Genomic DNA, 13,112 nt, shown 5'->3' with positions numbered 1-13,112 from the left:
GTTGCCAATTTTCAGGTTTGGGGATGAGAGTGACATTAAATAAGAAAGGTGAGACGATGGACCCCTGAGGGGTGCGGAAATACTTAGTGTGTATGTTGGGCAAATGAGCGGGCCGAGTTCGGTGGTCCGCGCTGTAAGAAAGGTCTGAATATAAGTGTATGTACAGGGGGGGGGGGGTCGAGATTTCTCAAGCATTTCTAGGGAAGCGTGGCCTGTCAACTCTTGACCAGGATTGTATGAGTACCCGCATTCAGAGCAATATTGATCAAATATTTTGAATAAGTCCAGAGCTAGGACTGCCTTGGTGTGACCCAGAATCATCAGGTCAAAAGATGTGGTTGATTTGTAGCAAACATCTCGTGTGGACAAATGGTAGCAAACGGCAAACATGCTGGGAGTGTATATGTCAAGGTCGGTAATATGCAGTGTGATTTGATTTGTGGGGTTTAACGTCCCAAAACCACCATATGATTATGAGAGACGCCGTAGTGGAGGGCTCCGGAAATTTCGACCACCTGGGGTTCTTTAACGTGCACCCAAATCTGAGCACACGGGCCTACATTTCCGCCTCCATCGGAAATGCAGCCGCCGCAGCCGGGATTCGATCCCGCGACCTGCAGGTCAGCAGCCGAGTACCTTAGCCACTAGACCACCGCAGCGGGGCGGTCATATGCAGTGTGAGCCTCGCCAAAACAACGGGATCAGAAAGCTTGGTACTACTGCGGTATTTAGTGTACGAAGAAACACAATGTAACACACAAGACAAGCACTTTTTTCCCAACTAAAATATTTTTTGGAAAGAATCATACCATGCACATCCAACTAGTTCGGGCAAGTTTGGATTCTGTCGAAAAACTTGCCCGAACATCAAGTTATGAGATTGGGCAAAGGTTTTGGAGTGTGAGTGATTTGTTGGGCTTTGGTATGAACATTACTTTCGCGTGGCGCCTAGACTGGGGAAGCGTGCCTTCCTTCAAACACTGGTGGAAGTACTCCGTGATGCGAGTGATCGAGTTGTCATCCAGGTTTCGCAGTGTTCTGTTGGTTATGAAGCCAGCGCCAGGTGTGGATTTTGTGCCAATTTTGTGCGGAGAGTCAAAAGGGCGGTTATCACCTCCACCTCAGTCATATCAATGTCGTGGCTCGCGACGCCCTCTCGCGGAGCGCGCCGTCTCCATTGCACTCGCGGTGGCTGCTCGGGCCATAAAAAGAATGAGCGAGCGCGCGTCTTTGGACCAGCCATGGTGGAAGTAAGTTGCGTGAGCCATGGAGTTCCCTAAAATTAAATACAGGAAACTCTAGCGCTGCGATCGTTCGGTGACCATGGAAATAATGGGTAGCACATGGGAGAGTCTATTTGCACCTCAACAGCTCGGGGTCATGTGACCAAAGGTAAACGTCACATATGACGGCGATGGTAAAGCTATCGACTTCAACTGGCCCTGAACTGGCTACGTCTTGTCAAGCGAGGTTGAGGTCACTTGTCAAAAAAAAAGACCCATTGTCTTACATTCTTGTGGTCGTCATCCACGCTACGTAGTTTCTTAGCTTGGCAACTTGATTTATAGTTTGCGTCATTGCGCCGCGGTAGCCCGTATTTTTCCGCATTATACCAGTTCACACCGCGCCGCAACTTGGCTGAAAAGTAATAATATTTGTCAGAGTTTAGTATTTCTAAAGCAGATAAGATTATTAGGGACGCCGTAGTGGAGCGCTGCAGTAATTTTGCCCTCCTGGGATTCTTTACTGAGCACCTCGAATCTGAGCACGCGGGTCTCAAACATATTTGCCTCCATCGAAAATTCTGCCGCCACGGATGCCGCCCCGAAACCTTGAGATCGACCACTTAGGCAAGGGAACAGAGCGAGCGCTCGTCTCAATGGCGAGTCGTGTGTTGCCGTGCGGAACTTAGTACAATACAGGTCACTGGTCAGGAAACTTGTCTAAAACACCAAAAAGGTGCGCTCCTGACTCCACTGACAACGTTTTCTGATTGCCAGTTTTTTGAAAGAGCCAAAATTCCCGCAGATATGCAAAGTCGCCAATGGTAAATGCCTAAGTGTGGGCTGTCAACATCTAGATATCGGAACACATGGCGCCAAAGGGCGCTGGAGCGTGCCAATATGGCATTCTAGACAAGTTTCTTGACCCCTCTAGTTGTCGACTGCCCACTGGCTACTTCGAAAATTAGAAGCGTCTACTGTGAGACACCGCAAGACAACCGAATGACCATCGGGAAGAGTCCACCCTGTACGCCAGTAGACTTCAGTAGATTCCTTTGATTTAAAGCGTATGGCGCTAACAGCCGTATCAGCAAATGCCGGGAAAGATGTTTCTAAGTATGCTTGTCACCCCACAACAGGGCGCCTACATGACCGGCCGTTCATGTAGGCTCCCCATAGACAACACACTTGGCCCTCCCTTGACAAGACTGATTACTCTCATACCTACACAACCCCACATGACGCGTTCATTAGCGCCACAGAGAAGTGGCTTCGATTACACGGGCTTCGTTTACCTGGCTCTTTAATCCGACAAGGCACGCAGCGTTGAATCACTTTGATGGCAAAAAAGAGCGCCTTCTCTACCTGCTAAGCTTTCGTCTCTCCGATAGAGAAGTCTCCCAACCCCGTTTATTTTTTTGTCACTTGACCTTAAATTCGCTTGACAAGGCGTAGCCAGTTGAAGCCGATCGCTTTTCCAGTGACGTCACATGTGAAGTATAACCCTAGCTCACCGGACACCAAGCTGTTGAGGTGCAAATAGACCCTTTCGTAGTACACGGATTTCCCTAGTCTTCATATTTACGGGTGGCGAATCGCACTTGTGGCTTCGTTTATTGCTGTACTTCAGTTTTGTTTTGAAGAAAAGATTGAACCCTTTTGAACTTCGTTACCAGATTTAGAGAGGTAAGTCTAAAATAATAAGGTGTCCAAGCGCAATCACTGAACATTTGTTGATTTTTGTTTCGTGAGAAAACAGCTCCAAGTCATTCGAACGCACATGGAGCCAAAAGTTGGAAGATTAGACAAATACGTGTAGTACCCACCAATCCCCTGCTCGCTGAAGCGCCGTGCGTAGCAGCTTCCGTAGACACTAGACCTAGAGTTCCCTCTAGTGTATATTTAGTAAACCGTATGGCCTGCGCGGCCTCGTCGCGTCTTGCTGGAACTCATAAAAAATCACAGCATATCCACGGAGGGAATGAAGATTAGGAGGGCGAAGCGACCGTTAGTTTATTCGCGCTTTCGTCTGCCCATTCGTGCTTGCTTCCTTCCGTACGTGCGTCCATCCGTCCGTGCATCCGTCCATGCATCCATCCATGCGTCCGTCCGTCCGTGTATATATGTCTGTCTGTTGGTCCGCGCGTCCATCCGTCCATCTAGTGAACACCCCAAGTACCACCATCTCGCATCTTTTCATCATCTTAATACGTAAATGTTACGAGACGGATACCAACTCGGATGAGGACATAGATATATTTACAGCTGATTAAGCGAGCAGTGCCCGCCACACAGATTAGCTCGCGCCAGTCTGTCCGATGTCATCCTCCTCTTCATCGTGTGGATCGCTACGCCACTCACATGTAGCATGACCCCCAGTGGTGGAAGCATCATTCCGGAGCTTTATAGGTCTTCCCCAGAAGAAAAGCTGTACATCTTGAGCCGTGACACGTGAAAAACAACACTCTACTGAACTGATGACGACGCAGAGATAGGGCTAATCTCACAAGTTACCTGCCATAATACATGGTAAGGTCCCGTTTAACGACACAAAAGTTTTTCAGATGTGCCCACCAGACGATGACGAAACCAAAGTAACACAAGAGTATCAGGAGCGAAATGTGCGTCGCGATGCGAAACATCGTAGCGACGTCGTTGATTGCTCTGCGATGCCGTCGGACGAGCACGGCCGAGCTTACGGTCGGCTCGGGCAATAGCGTCCCGAGCATACTCGCTGGTGGACGAGGTGCTGGCAATGATGGTGTCCAAGGGTAAAGCCTCCTCCTTTCTGTACAGCAGGTAGAAAAGTAAAAAAAACAGCTGTGTCGTGTCGGAACGAGCTGTACGTGAACGTCGCGTAAGGTAGGGCAAGATCCCAGTCTCGATGGTCTGGGAAACATACATTGCAAGCATATCTGTAAGAGTACGAATAAAGCGTTCCGTGAGGCCGTTGTTTTGCGGGTGGTAAGCTGTGGTCACTTTGTGCTGCGTGGAACAGGAACGCAGGATGTTGGAGAGAACTTGAGAGAGAAATGTACGGCCATGGTCTGTGAGCAGCTGTTTTTGTGCACCGTGAATGAGTATAACGTCACGCAACTGCAAATCGGCCACGTCGGTCACGCAAATTGTCGGTAGATCTTGAGTAATAGCGTAGCGTGTGGCGTAATCACTAGCTACGGCTATCCACTTGTTGCCTACTCTTGATTCAGGAAAAGGACCAAGCAGGTCTAACCCAACGGAGTAAAATGGTTGCGTAGGTATGCCAATTGGTGTGAGATGGCCAGTGGGTAGCAGCGATGGTGTTTTGCGACGTTGACATAGCTCACACCCCATTACTTATCGGCGTACCGAGCGAGCAAGGCCTGGCCAGTATAAACGGTGCCGTATGCGTTCGTGCGTGCGAGTAACGCGAAGATGTCCTGCTGTGGGAGCATGGCGAAATTCAGCAAGGACACCGCACTGTAAATGCTTGGGTACGACAATAAGAAGGTCAGGCCCATAAGGTCGAAAATTGCGGTGGCATCGGACGTCCTCTTGAAAGACAAAGTGACGGACGGAAGCGTCTGTTGGGGAAGACTGCATGCGGTTGATCATGTCGAGCCGAAGTGCATCCTTTCTCTGTTCTTCCCCAATGTGAATGAAGTCTGACACCGAAAATATGGAGGGCACCTCGTTCGTGTTGGGGTCAGCAGGATCGTTCACGGGGTACCGGGAGAGAACAATCAGCATCCTGGTGCAGGCGGCCAGATTTGTACACGATTAAGTATAAAAATTTTTGCAGGCGCAAAGCCCAGCGACCAAGACGCCCCGAGGCATATCTAAATGAGTTCAACCAGAAGAGCACGTGGTGGTCTGTAACTACCGAAAATTGGCCTGCGTATAGGTATTGACTGAACTTGGCGACCAACCAGACGAGAACCGAACTCTCGCGCTCTATGATATAATAATTGCGTTCGTGCGCGGATAAGAGGCGGTTGGCGTATGCGATAACGCAGTCATGGTCACGTTGTTGTTGGACTAGCGCTGCACCGGTCGCTTGCGTCAGAACATATCTTACTGGAAGCCGTAGGGTTAAATGGGGCCAAAATCGAAGGAGTAGTAGGGTGCGCGATTCGATTCGAGAACGCAGATACCTCTTCGGAGCCCCAAGGGAACGTCTTGCTTGAGGAGCCACGTAAATGGCCTCGCTATGTCGGCTAAATTCTTGATGAAGCGACGGAAGTAGGAGCAAACTCCGAGGAAGCTGCGTACATCCTTTGAAGATCGTGGCACAGAAAATTTTTTGACTGCGCTGATTTTTGCTGGGTCAGGTTGTATGCCGTTAGCGTCTGTTAAATGGCCAAGAACTGTAATATGCTGGCGCCCAAAGTGGCACTTAGATGAGTTCAGCTGGAGGGCAACACGACAAAAGATGTCTAAGATGACTGATAGGCGATCTATATGACTTTCAAATTTAGGTGAAAAAAGGACATCGTCCAAATAGCACAAACGGGTTGACCATATAAAGCCTCTGAGCAGCGAGTTCATCTTCCGTTCAAACGTGGCTGGAGCGTTACAGAGGCCGAAGGGCATGACCTAGAATTGATATAGGCCATCGGGTGTAATAAATGCCGTCTTTTCCCGATCTGTGGCATCCATCTCAATCTGCCAGTACCCGGAACGTAGGCCTATAGAGGAGAAATAGTGGGCACCATAGAGACAATCAAGAGCGTTATCTATTCGTGGCAGAGGGTACATACTTTTGTAATTTTGTTTAAATGATGATAATTGACGCAGAAACGCCATGTGTCATCCTTCTTGCGGACTAGCACGACAGGGGCTGCCCAAGGACTGCAGGATGGTTCGATGATGTGCTCGGCAAGCATTTTGTCTACCTCAGTTTAGATAATCTGACGCTCCATCAATGACACGTGATGTGGACGCCTGTGAATAGGAGGCTCATCACCAGTGTTGAAGCGGTGGGTCACTCCAGTAGCATTCCCCAATGGATGGCCGCCGAGGTCGAAAAGGTCGATGTAAAACAGTAGAACGCGGTGAAGCTCTTCAGTCTGCTGGGCTGTTAGATTAGGAGCAATCATCCACCTACTTGTCCATGTTGAAAACGATCACTGTGTCGTCTTCTAAGGTGGAAAGCAGTGCCAAAGCGATACCTTGTGGCAGCATCTGAGGTGTCCGACTGAAATTCACAACTGGGAGGCACGCTCATGGAATTCCCTATGACAGACAGAATGGTGTGCGGTAACGTAATACCACGGCTGATGAGGACATCAGCGACGGGAGTCAGTACATAGTCTCCATCGAGAACTGGTGGGTTTGATTCGAACTGGACGTAGGTCAGTGTTTGAGGTGGAAGACGAGCATATCCGGCAGAGCAGAGGCGACTCCGTCGTTGTTCAGAGGGGTTTGTGATGGATAATCGAAGATGGAGCGTGCTGGCCGAGCAGTTAATGAGGACAAAATGTGCCTATAGAAAGCCGAGGCCTAGAATAACGTCGTGTGGGCACTTTTCGGGGGCGATAAAAAGAACAACTGTGTGGCGATCAGCGATGCTTACATGAGCGGCGCACATTCCGACAAATGCAGTTCCGCCGTCGGCAACGCGTATGAACTGAGTCGTCGCAGGCGTGAGGACTTTTTTGAGCTCACCGCTAAAATAAGTGGTCATGACAGAAAGTTGAGCCCCAGTGTCCACCAGATCAGTCACATGCACACCGTCGATTTTCACGTCGATAAGGTTCCGTTTCGTCTGTACTGTCAGTATAGGATTTTCGGTGAATCCAATTGATGCAGCATCACCTCCAAGGGGCTGCTACATTTAGTTTTCCATCGGGGATAGGCGGGGGAAGGTGGGCGGTAGGGTCGTGGAGAACGAGACTGGCGACGTTGAGGGGATGGAGATCGGGAGTAGCGGCGATCAGTCACAGGTTCCTGATGGGCAAACTGGTCGGGGCTGGTCTCTTGACGATAAGTGGGTCGGGCATTGAAGGAGCGCTGGAACGGTTGTGCAGGAGGGCCCTAATGGCTTCTGCAATGACAAGAAATGTGCCGATAAGGTGACAAGAGAAGCATGTGGCTTGTCATCAGGTGTTCGCCATGCGAAAGAATTGTGGAACGTCGATGAAGAGCCAGATGGTGATGGACGTGCGGACGTAATTATTGCCGTCAGTCGGTACGGGAAGGCGTCGAAATAGAGCATATGCTCATGTTGGTGATTTCCTGTTGTACAACGGCTTGAGTAAAGGGCAAAAAAATTGAAGGAGTGGAGTGAGGTGAAGTTGGTGGTGCTGTAGCAGGGGCGGCCGCTTCAAGTTCACGCCTGACGAGTCGAGTTAAGCTGTCACAGCTGCCGGATGGATGATGATGTGTAGTCTGTTGCCGAACCATTCTTGACAAGTTGCAAAGCCATCGACAAGTGCTGAGACCAGAATCGTCAGAGGAGACGAGCGAAGCTAGTCGACAAGTTTTGGTGACAAGCCAGTGGAGCTGGGATCCGTCCTCAAGAATGAGGCGTGTTCACGGAACTCAGCCTGGAGCTCCATCCTCCTCATGGCCCTGGAGGTGAACCTAGAGGGACCTGTCAAACGAGCGTGCCCGACATTCGAGCCATGTCGAAGCAGCTCGTCTTTCCGGCGCATTGTCTGGCGGTGGGGGTGCTGTTACACCTGGGAGTCCAGACCGAACGTCATTGCCTCTGCAAAGGCAATGTGTGTCAAGGTCAGCGAGCGAGCACGGCGGCGCTGGTGTGTATTACGCAACGCATGGCGAGCTCCCTCAACCAGCGGGCTTGATAGCAACCCGATGATGCAATCGGTGTCATCTAGTCAGGCGAGTCATACGCAATGCGTGGCAACATCACTTATCCGTCGGTGCAACCCAGCGGTGGTTGCTGACTGGAGGAATCTGACATCGCGGCCAGTGGCGCTTCTGATTGGATATTGGTGACGAAAGGGTTCACCCGGGGCCTATGAAAAAAATCCAAGCTGCGCATCGCCAAGCAGCTGACGTATGCGTCAGAGAGACTCCAGATTCTGCCCAGGCGGCGCTGCGAAAAACGCCACCATCAGCGTCCCCATCGACGCGCAGGCCGCAAATTGGTAGTGCACAGAGAGCTGTCCTCAAGTGAACGTGCAGAGGTCCTCCTCCTTCGTTGGCCTTGAGGCGCAGTTTCCTGAAAATCAAGGACCTGGCAAGCTTCTTTTTTTAATCTAGCTTCGCTTTCGAAAAGTAGGAAGCTCATCAAAACAAACAGTGGGTACAATGTGAATGCTGTTTCAGTTAATTCGGCGTACTGCAACTGGCACTTTATGTGCAAGCGAGCATCGCATGGCATTGAGTTACAAGCAAGCACACTGACGCTCGTTCTGTAACGCCTAAATTCGTTAACTTGGGCGCAAATATGATGCCAAAGCGATGAAGGGCATACACGAGCAATCTGTCCTACGATCAGTGGTACGACGTTCCCTTTCTTCGTCACAAATAGCCCTGTCTAGTTTGCCATTGCAGTTGCATTCTCTATCGATCTCTCACTTCCTGTGCGTTGAACTGTTTTACTGCGCATGCTAGAATGTTCTGTTGATGGTTGTAATTCGTTCTTATGTACTGTAAACGGGGATGCATGTGTGTCCACTTTCTCGGTGTACAACGAATTGTAAAACCGAAACCTCACAGATAGATCCGGCCATCACGGAGACAAACGGCCAGAAAAAAAATTATTGCAGTCACGATCATTTTGCAATTTACCGGTATGACGTGTATGTTCGCATTTCATAGATAAAGCCGAAACTTAGAGCCTTGAAAGCCCTCAGGCGTAATTCTGTGGGGCTTCGGTTATCGGCACTCGCGGCGTGTGCGATGTTTATCGTGCACGTCACCTGTCTACTGCTGTACGGTGCGCACCACGGTCCGAGACTCTGTTAAGCTTCATAATCGGAGTTACTACGGTTCCCCTTGATATCAAAGCTACTCAAAACAATAACAGGGGACCTACATTATCACACTTTCCCACGCGAATCGCTGTAGACAACGCGAGCGTTTGCTTACCCAACACAACAGCCCATGTCCAGTGCTCTCGCCGTTCTGCTTCGCGAAAGCTGCGGAAAACAATAAAACGAAGTCCTTAACGTCCGTAGCAATTCACAATGAAACTGTAGCGTCGGCTGGGGTCTTTTTTGTAGAGCGTGGAGCTGTTGCGTCTGCTCTTGTTTACGCTATCGTTCTTGCGAATGAACCAGCAAGCACTTCACGGCGGTTCGGTGACGCGCCTGAAACACTAGTGGCTCTTTTTCTAAGAGTTCAATGCTTAAATACACCTAATATTTAGCTCAATCAATGTTTTCTACGCTGTAGTTGCACCTGGTAGCGCCGCAAACTGTGCAAGGGAGTCAGGCTTTGCACTACTCAAAACTGCGTCGACAGGTGGTGCTGCGTGTGCGCGAAATTCCTGAGTCGGACGTCTATCAGCTCTGCGCAGAAGTAGCCGCGAGCTGGGAAACGTGCTACTGAACAACCTTGTAGGCCCATGACCTCGCCGCACTACGCAGCAGTGTCGGCGGCAGTGCGAGTCGTAACAAGTTTCACTGCCGTACTTTGTGGCAACAGCAAGTGCAGTGCGCAATGAGCGTGAGGCTCAAAGGCCCATCGTTAACCATTATTGTCAGCATGTTCGAGTTCAGCACGTCCGACTGTCAATGTTGGGACGGGCCTCGATACTGGTTCAAACCTTATTGCTCGCAGATCTACCATGCCTGCAGTCTAGGGACTATACACGTACAATAGTAACACTGAGCTACTGACAACAGCTTAAAAAGAACAATCGCATAAAATTGCAGTCAGGAAATTGACCCCAAATACCCTCGAAACAAAATAAAGATAAGCACAAGAAAAATGTACTCCCTGAAAGCAAAAACAGAGCGTTCATTCATTAAACATAGTCTTGTCGAATAGGACAACACCGTATTTATACGGTATTCGTATTTATACACATAATGATCTTTGACCCTAATCTTTATTTAATCTTTATTAATGACCCAAATCTTTTCTTGTCCTTTCTAATATCAATTATATAAACCGCTGTTCAGTGACAGTCACATAAGAAGGAAGTGGCGCCAAAGACAACTCGAAATGGCGAACTAAGGAAGTACTTACCGAGGCCGAAGTAAATACCCCCGACGCAGCTCTGTACAGTTGGCTTGAGTCCCCTGGGCGCAATCTGCGTACCGTAGGTGCCGATGGCTACCCACAGAAGGTGAAACGTCATGGCTTCAAGTCCTTCAAGGGGAATGCACCACAACGGGTGTTGGCCAATGTACGAGTAGCCCACTAACCGGGCGCAGTAAACCAGGCCGGAGAGGGCGATGATGTTGACGACGCCCAACTTGTCCATAAACCACTTGGTTTCGTAAAGAAATAAAAAGCCGGCGAACCCGCCGACAGATATGGTCAGCCCGAGGAGGTAGTTGGCCGCACCGAGGTCGAGCAGGTACCAGAACAGAAAGTACTCGAGGAAGCCGTAGACGCTTCCGAGGCAGAGCACAAACAAGAAGAGGCTCAAGAATGGCGGCTGCTTCATGAGTCGCCGCGCCTTGTAGAAGACGTTCCTGCCGGGAGTGGCCACCTGGATTTCCAGTACATACGTGAAGATTGCCGTGAGCACAGTGAACACGTTGAACATGTAGAAAGCGGGCGAGTAGTCGAAACCCGTGACCACGTGCTCGCTGCTCAGGTCGATGAAGAACCCCGACAGCGGCGCGCAGAATACCGAGCCCACGATGGCCCAGAAGCGCTGCCACGCAAAGCGTCCCTCGTGGGCGTGCACCATCGACACAGTGGTGGCGTCCAGCAGTGTGAAGCATATGGAGACGAGCACCTGAAATATGATCCGCAGCACGAAGTAAACCGAGATGGTGATGCGGCGGTCACTGCCTTCGGGCGGCGTGCATTCGGCGTGCCAGAAATCGGCGGCCGACACGGCGTCCACTTCCTCGGTGTCCTCGACGGTGCACTTGAGCGAGCAGTTGGTGTGGTCCTGGTCTGGAAGATGTTTCAGGCAGGACACGTTGTGAAATATCCTGCTCTCCCACGTGATGGCCGTCACCGGGTGCAGGCACAGCAGGTCAGGATCCCGGGCAGGCTCCAGGTAGAGGCCGAGAGACGTGCTGCGCGCCAGCGTGTCATTCTCGCTCACCACGTGACACTCCTTGTTACCGTGGTCGTCCGCGAAGCAGATGCCCGTCTCGTCGATGGCATGAAGCCACTCGGTGTCCGGGCACTCGGGGCGACAGTCCGAGAGCAGCACGGGTAGCGCCAGTCCCGGCGAGGGCTCGGGACATGCCCCATGCTCGTCACCGCAGTGGTCTACCACCACCTCGAGCTCAAACGACGGGCCACAGTGCAGGTGAATCGCGGGTGGAGGCACGGGGGGACCCAGGGCCTGTGGCACCAATAGCAGGCTGGTGCCAGATAGCGCGGTCAGCATCAGGCAACCCAGCAGCGCGCACTTGTAACTGCCGTACTTGTCTCCCAAGAAGGTCGCTGCGTACGGTCCCAGCAGCTGAGCGAACGGCACGATGCTGTATATTATGGCGGTCTCCTCAACGCTCAGTCCAAGCTGACGCATGTGCACCGTCAGAAAGGGCAACAGGCAGGCCGTACCTGCGAACACGAGGCATGCTTTCCCATTTGTCGTCCCGGGATTTTATTATCAACCGAGTAGGGCGCAAAACGTCTCACTGTTGGGAACAAATTTTAGAACTCCTTAAACACAGCCGCACAATTGTATGTAAAATGTATCGATGTCGTAAGGTACACTAACAAAAAAAACAAAATGAGCTGCTAAAGAGTCATTCGTGTGCATGGGTAATATTTTCGGCGGAAAAGGAACGCGGGGACACGCGCACTCTTGCATCACCCGTAGCTGACTCTTAATGCAATGCAAAATCAACATGTTTCCACAGTTGCTGCATGGTTAAACGTGGTACAGACATGACCTTTCAATATCATGCTTGCTCTTTTTTGTTGTTATTTTAAACTATCCTTCACAAAGAAAACAACAAAGAAAGTGCCTCCGTTCAACACACTTTGTTTTACAGCAAAGAGAAAAGGTGATGATAAATCTATTCATAAAACGGCGTTTTAACATGGCGCCCATGACGCGTGTTCACATGTGCAGGATTAATAGTATCTAGACTTTGGTGCATGATTTATCCCAGCTTTTAACCTAAAAAAAGGTGCTACTATTCAAAACATATTATACTGCTTAATTCAACGCCGCTCATACATTTCGGCTTAGAGATATTTGGAAACCAATAGTGAGGCCCTTACATGGCAACTTAGAAAATTGTTACATAGTCCCATTGTAAGCCCTTCGTAGACTGAATGAGGACGCCTAATGACAAAGCAAGCTTCGAACGTTTAAACAGCCGAGCTGTTCAAACCTGGATAAACTCCATTTCTAAATTTGTTTATTCTTATTCGCAACCAACCACAGGTGATCAGCCACGAAACGAGTGGTTTTCATTGCTTCATATTACTGCGCTCAAGGCAACCTTTCGTTGTGCCGCTTGTTGAGCTAGGCCAAGAAGAAAGAAAGAAAGAAAGGAAGAGCCTGGAAACCGTGGCACACACCCATGATAGGAGATCGGCGAAGAACCGGGTAGTTCTGACGAAATACTGTTAATTTGTTAGCTCATGTTAGCTCATTAGCTCAACTAATGAGAGAGATCAATGGCAAAAATTAAACATGAGAAATGGACAATTAGAAACAACGAATATATAAAATGAAGCAGATAGTTTCAGCAACAACAATAAACAAATTAATGAATAACGCAATTTGGAAAAAAGTAGTTTAGAAGTAATAATATCTTTTACAGTATGAATCTCCTTGAAGCTTTA

At 49.8% G+C, this 13,112-nt stretch overlaps 1 protein-coding gene across 2 annotated transcripts in view; it reads right to left on the bottom strand.

Annotated features, from left to right (window-relative positions):
* The window catches only part of LOC119162602 (major facilitator superfamily domain-containing protein 6), a 75,715-nt gene that overhangs the window by 20,555 nt on the left and 42,048 nt on the right, over nucleotides 1–13,112 (bottom strand). For both annotated transcript variants that reach the window (XM_075882273.1, XM_075882274.1), the window contains one exon: nucleotides 10,368–11,873. In XM_075882273.1, the coding sequence (XP_075738388.1) occupies nucleotides 10,368–11,873 (1,506 nt within the window). The remainder of the gene's footprint in view (nucleotides 1–10,367; nucleotides 11,874–13,112) is intronic.

The sequence above is a fragment of the Rhipicephalus microplus genome, chromosome 2, assembly GCF_043290135.1.
Source record: "Rhipicephalus microplus isolate Deutch F79 chromosome 2, USDA_Rmic, whole genome shotgun sequence".
NCBI classification, from domain to species: Eukaryota; Metazoa; Arthropoda; class Arachnida; order Ixodida; family Ixodidae; genus Rhipicephalus; species Rhipicephalus microplus.
Note: the sequence above shows the minus strand (reverse complement) of the source record. Positions and strands in the feature narration are given on the sequence as shown.